Source organism: Typha angustifolia, chromosome 14, assembly GCF_048772165.1.
Source record: "Typha angustifolia cultivar Huaian chromosome 14, ASM4877216v1, whole genome shotgun sequence".
Lineage (NCBI taxonomy): Eukaryota > Viridiplantae > Streptophyta > Magnoliopsida > Poales > Typhaceae > Typha > Typha angustifolia.
In genome coordinates, this window is record NC_133252.1 from 3,829,843 (window position 1) to 3,848,359 (window position 18,517).

Genomic DNA, 18,517 nt, shown 5'->3' on the forward strand with positions numbered 1-18,517 from the left:
GAGATAAATAGTTTGATCTTTCTCATCAAGGTGAGGTGATCACAAGAAGGATCGCACAAAGGATTTGGAAACGAGCTTACATAACCTAAAGATCAAACCATTAATCACCTAATAATTATCTAGTAAAAACTGGATTATTTGCACATCAGATAGTTGCAGAATCATATGTGGAATCACTTAGTGACCTGTTTGTTTAATCTGGACACCTTATGATAGGATACCAAAAATTATACACATGAATGTCATGTTACTCAAATCCATCGTCATCAACAACAACAACAACAACACCAAACCTTTAGTCCCAACTATTTTAAATGCGAAAAATATAAAGAAAAGTTAGGGATTCACAGAAAACTACAACCTAGTAGCATCTTTATTGAAGACATCTTGAGTGTGCTACTCGAATTACTTATTGATTATATGCTATTTAAACTAATACAATATAAAGCTTGAATATAAAGAGCATAAATAACAAAATTTGAGCAGCGTGTGGGTAGGAGGTTATGCAGAATAGTAAACGAGACGAGTATACAGGATAAACGTTGTTCTTTCTATGAGTTACCATTTAAATGAACCTTAGATAGCTTTTCTTGCTCCTCTACCACTTGCTTCTTCAACAAGTCTGCACCGTCACACCCTGGATATGACCTCCCACTACTACTCACAAGATCTTTAATTGTTGCTTCAAGGTCCTTATCGTCCAGCAAAGACTCCAAAGACACATGTACACCTGCACCATAAGAGCATAAAGGTGTAAATATGGTAGTAGACTTATAATTACGGAATTATGATGCTAAAAAGTACAAGATAGATACGTCAGTTTGTAAGTTCATATGTAAGTGCTCCGATTAACCCATATTGTTGGAAAGGTCGGACAGCCAATGATGACGATTTGGATAACTTACTCTAGTAAGTTAAGGAATCATCTTCCATCAAGAAATTTATTTTCTAATATTTATAAATGGAAAAAATACTTACGAAATCTCCAATAATGCTTTGGGTTTGTGGGATCATTGATCGTTTCCTCTACTGCTGGCCGAGTAGTGTATTCTTCTTTCAATGCCAACAAATCCTAAAAAGGAAGAAACTCTCAGTGTGATTTGCTAAAATGGTTGAGCTTAAGTGCAGCATCTAATTTAGGATGTAATACCTGAAGTGGAAAGATTGCCCACATTGATGGCGCTTGAAAGTGTTGTTGAAGAATGAAGTATGCCACATCTGGTGTGCAATGAGAAGGGGGCACATCGTTGCAACCAACCACTGTTTTAAAGAAACGGTCCCTTCTACCCTCATCTTCCTCCCACCAAGCACGCAGGGGGGAGCAGTCATGACATGATGGGGCGCAAACCTGAAATTGTATTGGAAACCACTCTCTTTTAGTTGTTCTTAAATTATTAAAATGTTAATTATTTATACAACACATAAACGCATTGTATCAACCAGTCTCAGACCCAAACAAACATTCCACATATGATACAGAGAAGATAGTTATCTAACAAGCTACAAAGATACCATTCATAATGAAGGATCATCCTACTCAATTTTCAAATATGTTGCGCTATTACATGGTTGAATTTCCAACACATCAATTATTTCCTTTTCAGTTACTCTATAATTTATGCAGAGATGTAAAGCCCAAAAAAAGATTATGATGCAGCAGCATAAAGGAAAATATTCTAAATTAGAGAGTTGGTAGTTGGTTTTCAAATGTCCTTACTGAGTTAAGCATAGATGGATTAAGTTATTTGGGTTATTTTCTCATTGTTGTCAATTATTTGAAGTGACATAGACTGGTGTGATACCAAACCCTTAGGTGTGATACGCCAAAGTGAGTCTGGTATCCTTTATTTTTTCTTTCTTCTTTTTCTTCTTTCTCTTTGCTGTCTGTTGCGAACGTCTTTTCTCAAAGTAGCCTCCATGCAAATATGCAATCATCTTAGACTCCAAACCTAGATTTCAAGCCCTATATTGTTGTTTCTATTTTTTCCTTTCACTGCAGAAAACCAGAATATATATATATATATAAGGCGATACTTATGTAGCAACTGTACTGTTGGACACCGTAGCAAACCGTACAAACCTCTTTGATCAGATTTGAGACCTGACAGTGTTCTTTCCCTTTTATTATTTTCTATTTTTTTCTAGTCTATTTCCAGTTTTTCTATTTAACTGTATATTTGTTTCTCCTATCTTTGATCCTTAACCTTAAATTCTTTGTTCTCCTATACCCATCCTACATCTGTTTGGCATCAGAACTGTATCATCTTCATACATCAAATTATCCATTAGAAAAATGCCTGGACAAAGCAAGATTTCCCATAGTACAGACAAAGAATATTTAACATGTATTGAATGTATACTTCAAAAGAACATTCTAAGTGAAGGTTTATTTTCTTCCGATAAAAATATTCCTTCCTAATTTCTATCTTTACTTTCCCTTCTGACTTTGCTTAAAGTGTATTAATATTCTCAAGAGTCTTAAGGTAGAATTAGAATGAACTTTGGGGTTAGATCTTGTGAAGAGCTCACCGTCATATAGCTGTACAGAGATGGAATGCCAAATTCTAAGTTTGCTTCACTCGGCATTCTTTGGATACGTAATCCAATTAACCCCAGTTCCTGCATAACCTGAATAGAAAATTGTAGGAACATAATCAGTGGTCAAGTAGTTAACAGGAAATACTTGTATTGACCTGCAGCAGAAAGGATATGTACAGGATGAACACAAGAAGGAATAAGTCCAAGATCTTCTCCACACGCCAACATATCTGATGAGTTCAACAAAGCTGGCAGAGTTTTCAATGCATTTTGACGCCATAGATTTTCTTGCCGGCTGAAGTAGTAATCATAGTATAATCTTCTGAGAACATTTTTGCTGTATCAAGAAAAAATCAGGAACAAACAAATTTACTATTTCATAGAGATATCACTGATATTCAAAAGATCTAAAGATCACTAGTAATTGTACAATCCAAGCAAAGAAAATATCTAGTCAGGAAAATCTATAAAAAGTGACCTAAACAAGTTTCCATAAAGATTTAACTTAGACAACATAACAGAGAATATTGATCAGAAGGACAGTGCTTTGGATATTGATTCTTGTATAGGACTGGAAATTTGAGTTATGCAGCATTCTGCAAGTACCTCTTTTCATCTAAATCTCTGAAACTTGATGTATCTTCAAGATTGAAACGAGGATAGAATTTTCTAGAGTCTTCTGGATCTCTTATAAGAACTATATTCTGCACATATATGAAAATAACTGATTTCTGTCACAAGCATGTTACTTGCAGAAGTTCTTCGAAAATGACTGGATAGTAAATAGCCGTTATGACTGCAAATTAAAAGTTTCAACTTTTTCCATATTAGCAACTTACCTGCAGAAGATCAAAAAGACCACTACGTATCTCATTTTCTTTTTCCGACCACAATGACTTCCCAGAACTGGTTTTCAGTTTGGCCATAATCTTTTTCTCTGTGTTGCACTCCTCCTTGAACTATATATTTCAAATTAAAAAAAGAAAAGGTTAGAGAGCTCAAAAAAATTTACTATGAAGTACCAAAGCAGTACCAAGTGATAGTTACCACAAATTTAGCAGTCAGAACATTTGGTAAGTAAATAGACACATTGGTTGGTCTTAATTTCAGATCTCTGTGACAAACTAAATTAGGTGTGCAGAACATCGCTGTTCAACAGAGCACGTGTCATGCCGTTGCATTGTGCCGACGTAAAAATTAACAAAAAAAAGAAGAAAAGAAGGCAAAGAGGCTTGGGAGTGGGAATGAAAGGGACATGGAGAGAAAGAGAGGTGTTGGGGGCTTAACTCAGTTGAAAGCCTTCTCTGTCATAGTTGCCATGGTGGAGAAGATGAATTAACAGTAGCAGATTAACGATCCAAGTGAATCTAAGTTAGGATCCTCAAAGCAGATCTAATAAATTAGTGGATTATCTGCTACTTTAAGTTAGATCCACTTAGGGGGGTCTAACTTAGGAAACAATCCGCTTAGGCAGATCATCTTCCTCCTCTCACTCGACATCATTACCACCTTCTTGATCCTTTTCACCATCATCTCCTCCAACCCTCCAGAAGCTACAAACACCTACTCCAGCCACTCTTTGACCACCTGAGGGAGATCTTCGCAGCCGCTGATAGTTGCTAGGTGGCAAGAGGGGTGCCGTGCCCCCCCATGCTACGTGCCAATACTGCTTCGACACACCTCGTGCCGGAAGACAAGGCCATCCTTGTATAAGACTACATTTGATAGTATAATGACTTCAAATAATATTTATAAGCCTCTTCTTGTCCCGATTTTCCCTTTACCTAATGACTGTCTCCTTACAAAACATCAAAACATCTTTTTTCTATTATTTCCACACTTCAGATCATCTGCCCACTTTCTTCAACTAGCAATTCCTTCGTGCAACCCTTCCTCCTTTCTCCCCACCTTGTCGTCCAACATCATTTCTATCCATCTTAAATGGATTTATGTTCCATCCTCCAACAGGGCCATGCTAAGGTGTGATGCAAGAGCATAAAGACCAAGGATGTATTCCAGACCAGAAGAGTTAAGAGTTTGTCTTTGAATGTCTTTATCAAGTAAAGTCTAGTAGGATTAAATTTCGATGGCTTATTTTCAATTTTCATTATTTATTTGACTATTTGTTTATGTATTTTTGTTCTTTTGTATTTGGGTATATTTTAAGATTATTTAAGATATTTTGAGTATAGTATCTTGTTAGATTATCTACATGGGTAAGACTTCTTTTGAACTAATCCAAATAGGAATTTGAGTTTGTTTAAAGTTTCTTATATCCCTTAATAAAAAATGAGACGAAGATCTTTTGTAAAGATGGGTATGATTTTGTTGCATATGAATAAGGAGACATTCTCATTTTCTTCCTTCACATGAAGTGTAGAATGGTGTGATGCCAAACCTACTGGAGTGATTTTAAGTTACCTTTCTCTACTTTAATCTCATTTATTTTCCTTTTCTATCAATATCTTCTCTATTTCTGTTTTTTTTAACTACATAAAATCAAGAAAACATATCTTTTGGGGCTTCATTACTGTGGCAGTTTGTACAGTAAGGTATCCATACAAACATCTTTTTTTTTTTTTACAAGATTCAGTTCTGAAACCTTTTCCCTTGTGTTATTTCCTTGTTGTTCTAACGTATTTGTTGTTTTTTACTGTTAAAATCCATATACTTATATTTTTTTTGAAACCATCCCTTCCCTAAATCTGTCCTACATCAGTTTGGTATCGGAGCTACTTGTCCTATATCAAGATGTTTGACTCGAGGAAGCTAACAAGAAGCAGAAACATCATATATTTTCCAATGGAGAAGGCCCCTTACTTCAGCAAGCATTAGCGGAGACATTTGTCCAACATGTGTAGATATTACAATGACCCACACAGAAATATCGATCCTTTTCATGCTTCTTTTCTCTCCAATAATCTTAGAGATTATTTTTTGTGGGTCAATTTGGCAAGTTAGGTTTCAAAGCTATTCAAAGTCATTTACTATGAATTACTTGAGAATTTCCATATCCTTTCACCATGCTATTTGACCAATTCTAGCGTCAACAAGAAGTAATCCTTTTTAAACAAGGTTCGAAAAATCAGAATAGAGATCAAGCTCGGCCTCCCTAGAAAACAATATATATCAGCCGTATTGGCTAAATCGGCCGCTCAGATCTGATTGGGTTATTTTTAATTAAATAAAATTCGAAATATTTTTTAAAATGCAGAAAAATTTCAAAAAAATTTAAAAAAAATAAGAAAAATAATAAAATAATAATTACTTACATATGAAGCCTAAAAACTAAAAAAATATTTACTTAATACTACTGCAATGAAGGAGAGAGAGTGGAAAAAACAAAAAGAAAAAAAATATCAGCCTATCCAGACACTTAAATATTGAGTTGACTTTGTCGATAACATGATTTTCTAATAGACATCAGATATAAATATCAGCCTGCAGACTCCTTAACTCTAATAGGGTATCCTTGTTCCTAAAGTTGAGTTACTTTGGCTTTCTCATACATGACATCTTGTGTGCTTCTGCATTCTTATTTGTTGATTTAATTTACTGTTGCATTTGCTACATTCTACCATTTCTTCCATTCTAGAATCTAGACAATAATGTAGTTCAGGGATTTCAATTACCTCACATCTACAGCCCCAGCATCTTACGATTCTAGAATATAGACTATAATGTAGTTCAGGGATTTCAATTACCTCACATCTACAGCTCCAGCATATAAGATGTAATTGAGGTTACCCCAGGTCTATACGCCTTTACTGACAATGCCATCAGCAAGACCATGTACCTGTATTTTCCCTGCCTTCCCTTTTATAAAATTTGCCCTTTCAAGGATCATCCGGTGTTCATGATTTGTAATAGATCAAATCTACATTCAAGCTCAACCTGGAAAATAGTCTTCTATCTCCACTGTACTTTATTTGATGCTCCGTAATTAATACTCTTATTCCTCAGGTTAGTAGACTATTGACTTACAGGACACAATCTTTCTTGGGGGTAGAAGAGCAATGCAAGTAGCATGAGAGATATCAACTCCATCAAGCTAGTTCTTTTATTACACTATTTCTCTAGCATAATATACTGAGGCTATCAGAAGGCTTACCATGACTAAAAGCTGAACTACAAAAGCAACCCTTGTAATAAAGATCATCAAAGAATCATACCTCTTCTAACCAGTTGAATCAGAGAAAAGGAGTCATAAATGAACATAATTACCTCATAGCATAGCTTCTGATACTCATTTAAGAAATTGGAAGCTACAGTAGTCCACAAGGAGCCAAATTTATCCTGAAATAAGGTAAACTATCTTGAAACAACATGCTAACTATGGACTAAGAAGTAAAATGTAGTTCAAAAGTTGACATTGGGAAAAAAAATAGTTGGATAGGAAACCTGTAGCATTTCCTGCCGAATGTATGGACGGCTCAAGCGATTAAAATCCCATATGCCTTCCCTCTCAAGTTCCTCCTGAGAATACAAATGGCAAACCAATTAAGTCACACAATTAACTGCTAAAATTTTTATCTCAAAGGTATAATCCCTTGACAATTATGTTAGGGTTTGCTTCCCCCTTTTGTTTGCTGTGCTGGTTAAATAAGGACTATGAGATATAACCTGACTCAGAGCAATGGATGGGCGGAATTTTCCAACTAAACCAGTACATGCATGACCAGGAAGCTCCCAGATCCTAAAGAATCCCAAGATGTGATCTATTCTATAGGCTGTAAAATATTTTGCCATCTGTAGAAGAAACAAAACAAAGCTATGAAGTGATTAACGGTTCTTATTTCATAGTAACAAACAATCATTATGTGGAAAAAAAAGGAAACCTGTGTCAAACGAGCTCGCCACCATGCATAATTGTCCTTGGACATTTCCTCCCAGTTATATGTTGGAAAGCCCCAATTTTGACCATTTTTGTCAAAATAATCAGGAGGTGCTCCAGTAGATGTATTCATACGGAATAAATTGGGATAAACCCATGTATCCACACTGCTCCTGTCAACGCCTATTGGTAAATCTCCTTTCAGAACAACTTTTTTCTTTCTTGCATATGCTGCTGCTTCTGATAACTAAAGTTATGTAAAAAAAGATGCAGATTAAAATTTGAGATTGTATTGTTGATAATAAATGAATACATAATTGTCTGCCTCATAACTTACCTGTACATGTAGATGGAACTGTATATAGTAGTGAAAGCGTATAACATCATGGTGCAAACTGTCATTGGACACAAGTTTCTCAAGCTAAAAGAAGAAAAATGGTATTTATTAGCAACTAAGTGCACATCTCATATGCCACAAACAACCAATAGAAGAATTGGGAATAAAAGAGCTATATGTTCCACTTTTCTAGTATATGTGTTGATAATTAGTAAACATGATGACTCAACAGCCAACCAGGGTACCTTCTCTTTACTAAACTGACCAAACCGACCCCATTGGGTGTGATCTGACGTCTCAAAGAAGTCCCTCAGAAAGCAAAATGCTGCATATGGCTTCAGCCAATCCTATTTGACAACAACATGGGAGTTACTACTTACTAGAAATGAATCATAAAGTAGGACACAGATATGAACAAACTCCTGGGAGCTTGCTAATATATGTGCTGAGAAAATGAAATCAAACTATGTAAGACCTATACCTGATTCTCAGAGAAGAACTCCTTGAAGGAACTGGAATTCAGTATTTCATCTTTCTCCAAATTGAATATTTTTCTTGCGATTGACAATTTAGTAGCCATTGTTGCCTCATAATCGACATCCTGCATTAACAATAACTTGAATTAAACAAGATGAAGGTTGACGACTATATACAAAATGTTGCAAATAAAACCATGAAAAATATATTGAAAATGGACTACGATTCTTTTTAGATAAAATAAGAAAAACAAAAATTATAATGGATATTGAGAACAGTTTATCAGAAAGCTATAATGCCCATTACTACAATATTAATGTATCATTTTAACTCAAGGTTTGTACAATAATATGTAGCTGAAGAGTTTGAACTCATTGTACCAAGCTACCATTCTCACTCAAATTTGTCATCCTGGATACAATAAATATAGGAGCATTCTGTTAAATAAAAAGCAGAGCACTCATGCTTGGCAGGTCAACAAACAGATCAACAGATGCACTCACATTTTATGAAAAAAAAAATTGCAGCTACAGAATGCTAGATATTTCTTGTCGGGCTCTTTTTCTTCTGGAGAGTTTTCTTTTAAGCCATAAACCAATCAACAGCACTAAATATCTCATGAAGTTTGTGACCAGCTGGAGAAAGAATATAAAGACCGGTTATTATAAGCCAATTTTCGTTTCAGAATATTGGAACTGGTCAGTCAAGTGAGTGTAGATCTTGCACACTGTGATAAACCTAAACTACATAAACAATAAAAAAAACATGACCAACCATTTCCTGGTCGTAGAATCTAAAAGCCTTGTTTGCTTTGATTTTAAGGATTCCTCTGAACTGATTCAAAGACTCCTAAACTAGTTCAGTAACCAAACATATTTTTATCTTTTTCATATCTAATTAAGTTTATTATTAAAAAAATCAAGACTAAGAAATGAGACTAACTAATCGAGTTCTGAACTTAACCTCAAATCAAACAAGGTCTAAAGTTATCAATATAAGGTTGGTTCGCTCCTTTATAAATTCGGCTTTTAAGTCAACTAGTTATCCAACATAGTACCAATACTAGCTTTTCTAAAGGTGATGAGTCCAAGCCTCGCCAACCCCTATTTAATCCTTGTTTTCTATTATATATTTTCATGCAGTGTAGATGAGTTGCACATCGTGCACATTCTCTCTTTTTTATTTATCTTTTTATCTATCCATGTAAGGTGTATAAGGGTACATGGGGGGTGGGGAGGGGGTGGGGGTCTTAAAATTGTGACATACATTGTTAGTCTATTACTTAACAGCATAAGGATTTGAGCAACTTGTTATCTTATGGCTATAAACTACTTCATGGGAAGACGCAACAAGAGATATGGTTGATACTTGGTGAAGCAAAATCTAGATTCTACATAAATTTTCGGACAGGTCATACTCTGATTATCAGTACCATCTAACTTATCTAGATTATGTTTAGCTATTGGCATGACTCAGTAAGGATTTATGGAGAAAACAAAAGAATCAATGATAATTTTGGAACACAAATTGATCATTCTATACAGAATCAAAATACTCTTGATAACAAGGAATCTAAAAAGAAAAGAGATGAAGAAATCAACTTAGACAAGCAAATATATTATCATAATTACACTATAAAGCATACCTTTTTATCTAGCAGTTCCTTTGCCCTTAAGATTTCTTGCTGCAATTATGTACAAAGTGAAATGATTACAAACTTTAACTAAGGATGTTGTCTAAAAAAATATGGTGCTAAATAAGTAATGAAATAATCAAGTTTGTGAAGTTCAATAATGGAACCTTAATATCTTCTGGAATATTTTCTGAAAGAGCTTGTACTCTCAGGTATAAGGGATGCAATGCAAATACAGAGAGAGAGCTGTAAATAAGAGAAATTTCCTTTATTACATCTGATAGGCTAACAAGATTGTGCAACTTTTTGATAACATCTATGTGGAGAAGTTCATGAATTACACTAGTCATAAAACATTCATTAACGCATATTCTAAAAGTTCTAAGAAGGAAACCAACCTGTATGGATATGAATCCCACCACATTCCATGAACAGAAGTATCATTAACTGGAAGGAGCTGAACAAGATGAAAGCCTGAATTAACTGCCCAGTCAACAAGTAGCTTTAGGTCAAGGAATTCACCAACACCAAGGTCATCATTTGACCTAACAGAGAACATTGGTATAGCAACGCCTGCACCTCTCCATGGAATTTCCTGCCAAAGGTAGAAGATTATATGGGCCAAATGTTATGATATCCGTCTATTGCATCAGTAAATCCATTTTGGAGCACATTTTAAGATGGTGAAATTTTGACTGCATGCTTACCCGAAAGGCACCATCAGACAAGATAACGTATTTTGGTCGATTGTTTGATGCAATGTCAACAACTAGCTCCCTGTAAGGGCCAACTTCCAAAGTAGTTTGTTTCCCTTTGGTAACTTGGCCATATTTGTATGTGGGACAAACATTAAGGATAAAGACAAACCAGAAATTCAAAGAAACAAGTGCCGAAGCATCAAACAAAACTAAGCTTTCACAGATGTGTCAAGGGGAAAAAGGATATTTTATTGGTAAATCATCTTTCTTCAACAGACAATCTGCCTTCCAAATGGATTCTCCGGCATAGCTTAGTGGTAGTCCATCTTGAACCCTCCATTGTCCTAATTGGGAAACACTACCAGTAACAAAAACCTGAAAAAATTTCATTTCACACATCTCTATATCATGTCCATGCATTGGGCACATTCATATAGTTTTCATAGTGTATCAGAAAGCACAGTCAAATGAGGAATGGCTAAGAACCTTTGCCTTAGGTAGATAAGAAGAAGAAATAAACAAATTATATACACTAGGCTTACTTTTGATCCAGCTTCTGATCTTGGACAGCTAATCATAAACTGAACAACAACGATATCTGTTCAATTCAACTTCAAGAGCTCAAGTCACGTTAAACTAAAAATGGTAATTATCAACTACTTAAATCTTTGACTGGTGCCAAATGAATTACATGAAAATTACCTTGCTGACTTAAGTTTTCAAGTTGGGTTGTAGGACCCTTTTGTCCTTCCAATTGTTCAGTTCCACTAAAGATGACATTCTGGAATGCACTTCGAAGAAAAAGAGCTTCTGAGGCATTCTGAATTCAGATCAAACATGAATTTAAGAATAGGAGAAGATCCAGAATAAATAACAAATTATAAGATATCAGACCAACAATTGTCTGGTAATTGAACAATAAATTCACGAATAATCAGCTCAAATTTATCAATGACTCCACTTTCTCCAGTTCCTTAACAAATTCTGCACCAGATTTTATACCTTCCACTGCTTTATTTTACTAGTCCATGGGTGAGTTTGCCATTTGTAATTGCATGCACGTTATATGCAGCGTGACAGTCAAGTCCTTTCTCTATAAAGAGTAAAGAATGTAACTTCATGATGTTAGATTTGGGCATTGCATGGACTTAAATTATATATTGCACAGAAAGAGTAAATGGTCCTAGCAAATCTTTCTTGAAAAAGAAGAAGCTAAAAGGCTGAGACAGAATGTTTCTCCTTAGATTGATGGATGACGACATACTTGAGAGACAGCCTATCTGGTTATGATTTTGTATTTTGTAATAGGCATGTTACATATGATTCCTTGTAAAGTTAAGATACTTAGTATTTGGGCATGTTTACATACTACATACAACATCTTGTCTGGTTATCATAAGAGAATGTCAAACTCAAATAACAATATAATGTAAATTTAGTGCGCTCCTTCAACATCTAAGATACTTAAATATATAAGTTCCATTTTAACCAAAGTTTAACCATCATGAAATTTTGCTCTAGGATTCCTTTAGCATGTCTCCTACTTTATTTGTTTCACTCCAAATTCTGCAAGGATGACGTCATTGATTTGTGATCGAACATCGAATTAAAGTCTTAGATATTCAGCTGTTGTCATCCTTCTATTAGAAGTTACTTCCAAGTACTTGAAACAAATATTGTGCACCATTTGTTCTACATGATACTTTGACACTGTTACCATATAGTCAAAAAAGAGAAGACGTAGAGACAAGTACCACTGGAGACATAATCAGATTATAAAATTCAAATTCTATTAATAACATTTAGATGCAAATTGTTGAAGCAGGAAAATTGAAAAAAAAAAAAAACTTCTAAATGCTAGAATAAAAGGTAAATAAACAGGTAATCTGCAAGTAATTAACACCTGCCACAAGTCATGTATTTCCACTACGTCGCCTTCCTGAATTCCTTCAGGTAGTACTAGCTTTCGTTTCTTCACTGTTTCCCATCTCAAAATATTTCTATGATCATCCACCAAATAGTAACTATACTCACATTCAAAACCAAGTGAGACAGCAACTCTTCCACACCAGATGAGCTCATCTCCTTGATGAACTGGACTCAAAGCTATGCCCTGCTTCACATTCCAAGATCCGAGCACTGGTTCTGAGCCAGAGAGGACCAGGCTTTGGCCCCATTGGGTATAGTATGGTAATTTGAAGTTCAAAGTCACTGAACTCAAGGACTTCTTTCCAGATAATGAACCCAACTTCACCATTCTTTCTCAGCCAAACAACCTAAAAGATAGCAAATTTTGAAATGTAAAAGTTAAAGCAAGTATTTTGAAGGCATATAGCATAACTTGCATCACAGTTTATACAGAAACGAAATGCTTCTCGGAACACCAAGATTATCTAAAATAGTTGAATTAGCCAAAGATATAGTGAAACTCCAAGGGGAACGCATGATCTTCTTGGTAGTATTCCATGCTTCAGTCTAGTGCACACGACACATCTTGAAAACTACATATAAGAACAAGACGTGCTCTTTTTGTTGAAGAATTAATTTAAAAAAGAAAAAAAGAATCTACTCGAGAAAACTTCTCCTTGGTCATTCTTTACATCATAACTCTAAGAAAATGGAAAACTGGGAAATAGGGATTATAAATTTCTACGACGAACTTCCCATATCCACACATCCATCTAAAAGTCTACCAACAATAAACTGCAATGCATCCGACGTCCCAACAAGAGCATTCAACTCTCCCAATACGACTATTACTTTTCCGCAAAAATTGGCACCATTCACTTCCTTCTTCATCTCGAAAACCGACAAAGGTGTAGTAATCACAGGAAGCCAACCGAGCCAAATCGAGAAACCAAGCACGAGGAGGAGTACAAAAAAACAAAAAATAAAAATCAGACCTTTCTTTTCTCGATCGAGAAGAAGAAGCAAACCCAGAAGGTGGGAGCTGAGATAGGAGTGGCGAATAGAGTGGGAGTTGGGTACGCTTCTATTTATTTCTCTCCGCAAAATGGATTGAGAGATTAGTGTGGGGGAGTGAGAGCGCGACGTTTGGGACTGGAAAGAGTCGGCATCTTTTTGGATCGGCCGAATCCCGTGAACGGTGAATCCTCCGGGACACATGGATTCCACTTTTTCCTTTTCCCCGAAACAACCCTTCAGATCTACTACTAACGAACAACAAAATTGTATTATTATCTATTAAATCGATGAGCATTTAATTTATACCGATCGAAAAATATCTAGAACAGTATCCATGCACGAGTTTTGAAATGCAAATGTAATACGAAATTTAGAAAGATATAGGCAGGGACGTAAATCATAATAAGTGCGTAATATGGGGTGTGAAATCGAAACATCCCTTTTCTTTTTTATTTTCTTTTTCTTTGGCCAAATATTGTAATATTCTCTCTAATCATCCACTTTTAAGCCCTGTTTTAGATTGAAAGCAAGATTTTAGTTCTGCACACAAGACATGCTTATTTGGAGCTACTCTCTTACTTATTTTGCCTGCACATAAAAGAGCACGTGTTCGTTTGTTCTTGTCGTTTTAGGAAGATATTTTCGGAATAACCCTATCTTTTGGCTAAAAAATTCCTCTAATCCCAAAACTTTATGATCGCCTTTAAGATCGTATGATATTATGTCCGCAGAGCTCAAGGATTTATGTGGCGTTTGGTTATAGGTGCATCGTTTTTCATGTCATGACATAAGCTTATCTTGGAGCAACTCATCATCTGGAAGTTGGCATCATGATATGTTTATTTGTTCTTGTCGTTTTAGGAAGATATTTTCGAAATATCCCTTTCTTTTTGGCCAAAAATCCTCCAAGTCCCATTTTTAAGATGCTATGATATTATCTTGGCAAAACGTATGGAATTTTACAATTTAATTTTTTTTAATTATTTATAGTAAAAGACTCTGATATATATAAATTTTGTGTATTCTATTATAATAAAATATACATCAGTTATATAAAATATATGCACTCGTATTTATACATTAAATTCTAAAATATAATGCAACCGTTTGGAAGAAATATAATTGCAATATTGACGCAAGAACATATTTCAATTGGTCTAGATATAATTAATTCAAAATATCTTCATGAGTCGGTATTGGGTGGTGGATAAATTGAAAAAAAATAAATCCCTAGACACACGTATGTATCTAACCTCTAGGTAATGATATTTCTCGTTCGCTTAAGTAACAGTCGGAAGAAATATTAAAAACAAAAGTAGAGATGAACGCCAAGATTTTAACGTGGAAAAACCCAAAACGGGAAAAAAACCACGGATCCAAACTCGGATCAAAACCGATCACTATAATAGTAGCAGTTACAAGACTGACTCACAAAACACCCCGTCGATCCAAACGACTTTGTTTCTCTCAGTCTTGATCGCTAGAACCCACGATTCACTACTTCTTGTGATTGAAGTCCAATCTCAGTAGCCCTCGAGATTGATCTTTCGTCTAGATCACCCTTAAGACGAAAGATTAAATTCTTGTAGATGAGTGGAACCTTGTTGGTAGAAGAACCGATGTAGCTTCAAGAAGTCACCCTCAATAATGTTTCTTCCACACCCCTAGAGTTAGGGTTTCATAATCCTTATATATGATATTCAAGATAGAGCCAAATCCGAGTCTTATCCGTACTCATGATCTTCAAGATAGAGCCAAATCTGAATCTTATCCGTACTCATGATCTTCAAGATAGAGCCAAATCTGAATCTTATCCGTACTCATGAAAGTCCAATATTTTTAAACTTTGTTGGTGCGTTCGAACGGGCTCGAGTGCGTTCGAACGTGACAGCTTGAATTCTTCAGGTTGCGTTCGAACGCGTTTGTGAACGCGGCTCTCTGTCTGTGTGAACGCAGATTTCGCGTTCGAACTCGTTTGTGAACGCAGCTCTCTGTCTGTGTGAATGCAGATTTCGCGTTCGAATTCGTTTGTGAACGCACCGCGTTCGAACTCGTTTGTGAACGCGGTGTGAACTCAACAGCTTTTCTCCAATAACCTTACAATTCTTTAGACCAGAGATATTCTAGACTTGTGTAAAGCTCATATACATGTAAAAAATACACTTAGAATATTTTGTACACAATTGCCAACAAATAAAAACCTAACAATCTCCCCCTTTGGCAATTTGTGACAAAACACCTAGGTTACAAGATATTACAAAGACTTCAAATTGAGCAATCAACAAGTCTAGAATATTTTGCACATCAAGCCCTGCAAATAAACATATACAAATCCAAGATCAAGTGAAAATAACTTGAAATGAATAAACAATCTAAACACAAGTTATCAATGTAGCATAAATTCAAAAGTACTTAAGCAGACAAAGTTCACAATTACTTCAAGCAAAGTTCAAAAGTACTTAAGACTCTCATAAACTCTCCCTATGCTCATACTCCCCCTACACACCTAGACACCTAGACACTAACCTAGACACTAAGACACTCTCCCCCTTTTTGACACAAATGCCAAAGACTAGGAACTCGGAGGAAACTGACGATGAAGAATCGTCAACACAGAGTCGAGGTAGGTGAAGAAGGCGGCCTTGGTTTCTTGGTAACTGTAGCTTTTTTAGGCATTTTAGAGAAGGAAAAAAGTCGCAAGATTCAACATATGCCCAAAGAATACAAAAAAAATCCAAAAATTCTAGAAACCATGAAGGCCCTAAGTGAAATCCATCTTCCACTTAAAAATGCAAGTTATCACGTTCAATCGCACAAAAAACATCAAGATATTAACTTTAACAAGATCAAAACTTGAAACTACACGAAATCAATCAAGATCAATAGACTTTGGAGATGCACTTCTAGAAATTCAAAATACATTCAAGACATAGAATATGACAATAAAATGAAATAAATCATACACAGATCAATCAAGTCATCAAAAGCATATTATAATCAATTCTAATGCATCACTTAAAATTAAATTAATCTTGATTGATCATAACGATACGCATATGCAAGATGAGCATAGATAACATGAACCAATCTTCTTAAACAAACTTTCCTATATAAACAATGATGCAACACAGTAGTCAAACCGACTTAGTATTGAAATTTTGCACTTTTCGACTTATTCTCCATAACATAACAGGAATTTTTCCTATATTTTTTTTAAAAAAAAAATAGGTGCAATGATGGCTTTCACACATGAGTAGGTAGCCCTTTTCTTGTAGTACAAATCAAATAAAGTGCAAGAAGAAATTCACATCTATCATTTTTTTTTGAATTTGCATATAATGTACTGAGTCAAACTGGACTCGAAACAAGACGGCTTTCACACTAACTCATTGTAGCCCTTTTCATTGATATTTTATAAAAATATATTTGATAACTAAGTATGAGGTCAAACTGTGCAAATCAAAGTTAATAGTAAGCTATTTAAAAAAATATTCATGATATCATGCTCACACAAGAATATATATACGTTATGAGGCATTAAAAATTTATTATTATAGAAGTCAAGGGAGTGACAAAATCAAAATTGATACAATATACTACAAGATGACAAGATTGACTATAATAACTCATAATCAAGAGAAAAGTCATATTTTTATGTCAAGAGTATATTATTGAATCTAGGAGTGCATCAATTTTTTTTTATAACAAAAACTCTCGACAAATCTAAAACTGAAACCAAAGAAAATTTCAGAGTAAAATAAAACCTAAAAAAAATGAAACAAAATAATAAGAAACTCGCAAACTAAAACACAAATCAATCCAAAGCACAAATCCCTAAATAAGTGCGAAGATACTGAAATCTCTGTAAATCAAAAGGTTTTGTAACAAATCACCCAACTGTTTCTCCATCTCAACATGTTCTAATGCTATTGTTTTGTCTTGTTACATTTCAGATTATGTGAAGTTCTAACAATATAGCAATTATTAGATGTTCTAGATCCAAAACATATAACATTACCATCATGATCTAGAATAGTACAATCATTTTTAGAGAATTCTACCTCATAGCCTTCATCACAAAATTGAATGATGCTTAATAAATTTGCTTTCAAGCCATTAACATAAAGAACATTTTCGAGACTAGGAATCCCTGGAGTACTTACCTTTCCTTTACCTATTACCTTGGATGAGTTACCATCTCCGAATGTCACAACTCCCCCTTCATGTTTTTCGAGATTAGAAAATAAAGACTTGTCACCCGACATATATCTTGAACAGCCACTATCTAAATACCACAATTCAGAATTTAAGGCTTTCAAGGCAGTATGCACAACATAACATTTCAAATCAGATTTCTTGATCCATATGGCCTTTGTTTTTATCCCATAAATAAAAGCACTTCTAGGTTTTTGCAAAAATTTGCAATGTGGTCGAATATGCCCTAGAATGCCGCAATGATAGCATGTCGGAACAAACCTTTTTCTACTCACCTTATGTCGAGGAGAGTGATTAGAGTTTACCTTTGGTACCATTGAAGATTCACTAGTTTGTACATTCAAGTTCTGTTTAGAAGGGTTCATCCACGATTGCTTTGTAAATGCGGTTGATGGCTTCAGGTATTCTTCCTTCTGTATACCTGCAGAAACAAATACAGTTTTATTATTATTTGAATTACCAGTGTATCCAACACCATACCTGTCTTTTCCAGAGATCTGAGCTTTTAGAATTTCGTCAAGTTTGTTCTTCCCTTTCAGAAATGTAACTTCCTTATGCAATCGCTCTAGTTCAATTTCATCAACCTTCATTTTATTTTTCGCATTGTCAAGTTGTTCAGAAAGGTCTTTGACACGTTCAAGCTCCAATTTGTACTTCTCCTCAAATTGAATTCTTTCTGGTTCAATTTCCTTGAGTCGTTGAAGTAGTCTAAGATTGTTTTTCTTGAGTTTAAACGACTCTAGGTATAAGTCATTATATGCCTTTTGGATTTCAGATTCATCTTTCTCAGCAGATAACATATCCTGATCATCTGTACTATCAGTATCAACAATAGAGTCAGTATAAAGTAGAGAAGAGGT

The 18,517-nt window shown here is 35.0% G+C and overlaps 1 protein-coding gene across 1 annotated transcript; it reads right to left on the bottom strand.

Annotated features, from left to right (window-relative positions):
• Window positions 1–343: 343 nt before the first annotated feature.
• Window positions 344–13,636, bottom strand: LOC140775433 (4-alpha-glucanotransferase DPE2). The gene is made up of 23 exons (XM_073118721.1): window positions 13,421–13,636; window positions 12,421–12,793; window positions 11,220–11,337; window positions 11,060–11,115; window positions 10,762–10,892; window positions 10,527–10,653; window positions 10,218–10,414; window positions 9,987–10,065; window positions 9,832–9,870; window positions 8,191–8,310; window positions 7,955–8,056; window positions 7,710–7,793; window positions 7,377–7,619; window positions 7,162–7,287; window positions 6,940–7,014; window positions 6,763–6,834; window positions 3,378–3,497; window positions 3,145–3,242; window positions 2,716–2,875; window positions 2,530–2,628; window positions 1,151–1,348; window positions 979–1,072; window positions 344–730 (listed from the first exon to the last, which is right to left on the bottom strand). The coding sequence occupies exons 2-23, from the start codon at window positions 12,772–12,774 to the stop codon at window positions 552–554; spliced, it is 2,871 nt and encodes a 956-aa protein (XP_072974822.1). The 5' UTR covers window positions 12,775–12,793; window positions 13,421–13,636; the 3' UTR covers window positions 344–551.
• Window positions 13,637–18,517: the final 4,881 nt, after the last annotated feature.

What these genes read in the sequence shown, in the direction of transcription:
- LOC140775433 (XM_073118721.1), bottom strand. Translation starts at nt 12,774, where the DNA reads ATGGTGAAGTTGGGTTCATTATCTGGAAAGAAGTCCTTGAGTTCAGTG. An exon ending in GGGCAATCTTTCCACTTCAG is followed by an intron (nt 1,073 to 1,150) that starts GTATTACATCCT and finishes CTTCCTTTTTAG; the next exon opens with GATTTGTTGGCATTGAAAGA. An exon ending in AAAGCATTATTGGAGATTTC is followed by an intron (nt 731 to 978) that starts GTAAGTATTTTT and finishes CTTATGGTGCAG; the next exon opens with GTGTACATGTGTCTTTGGAG.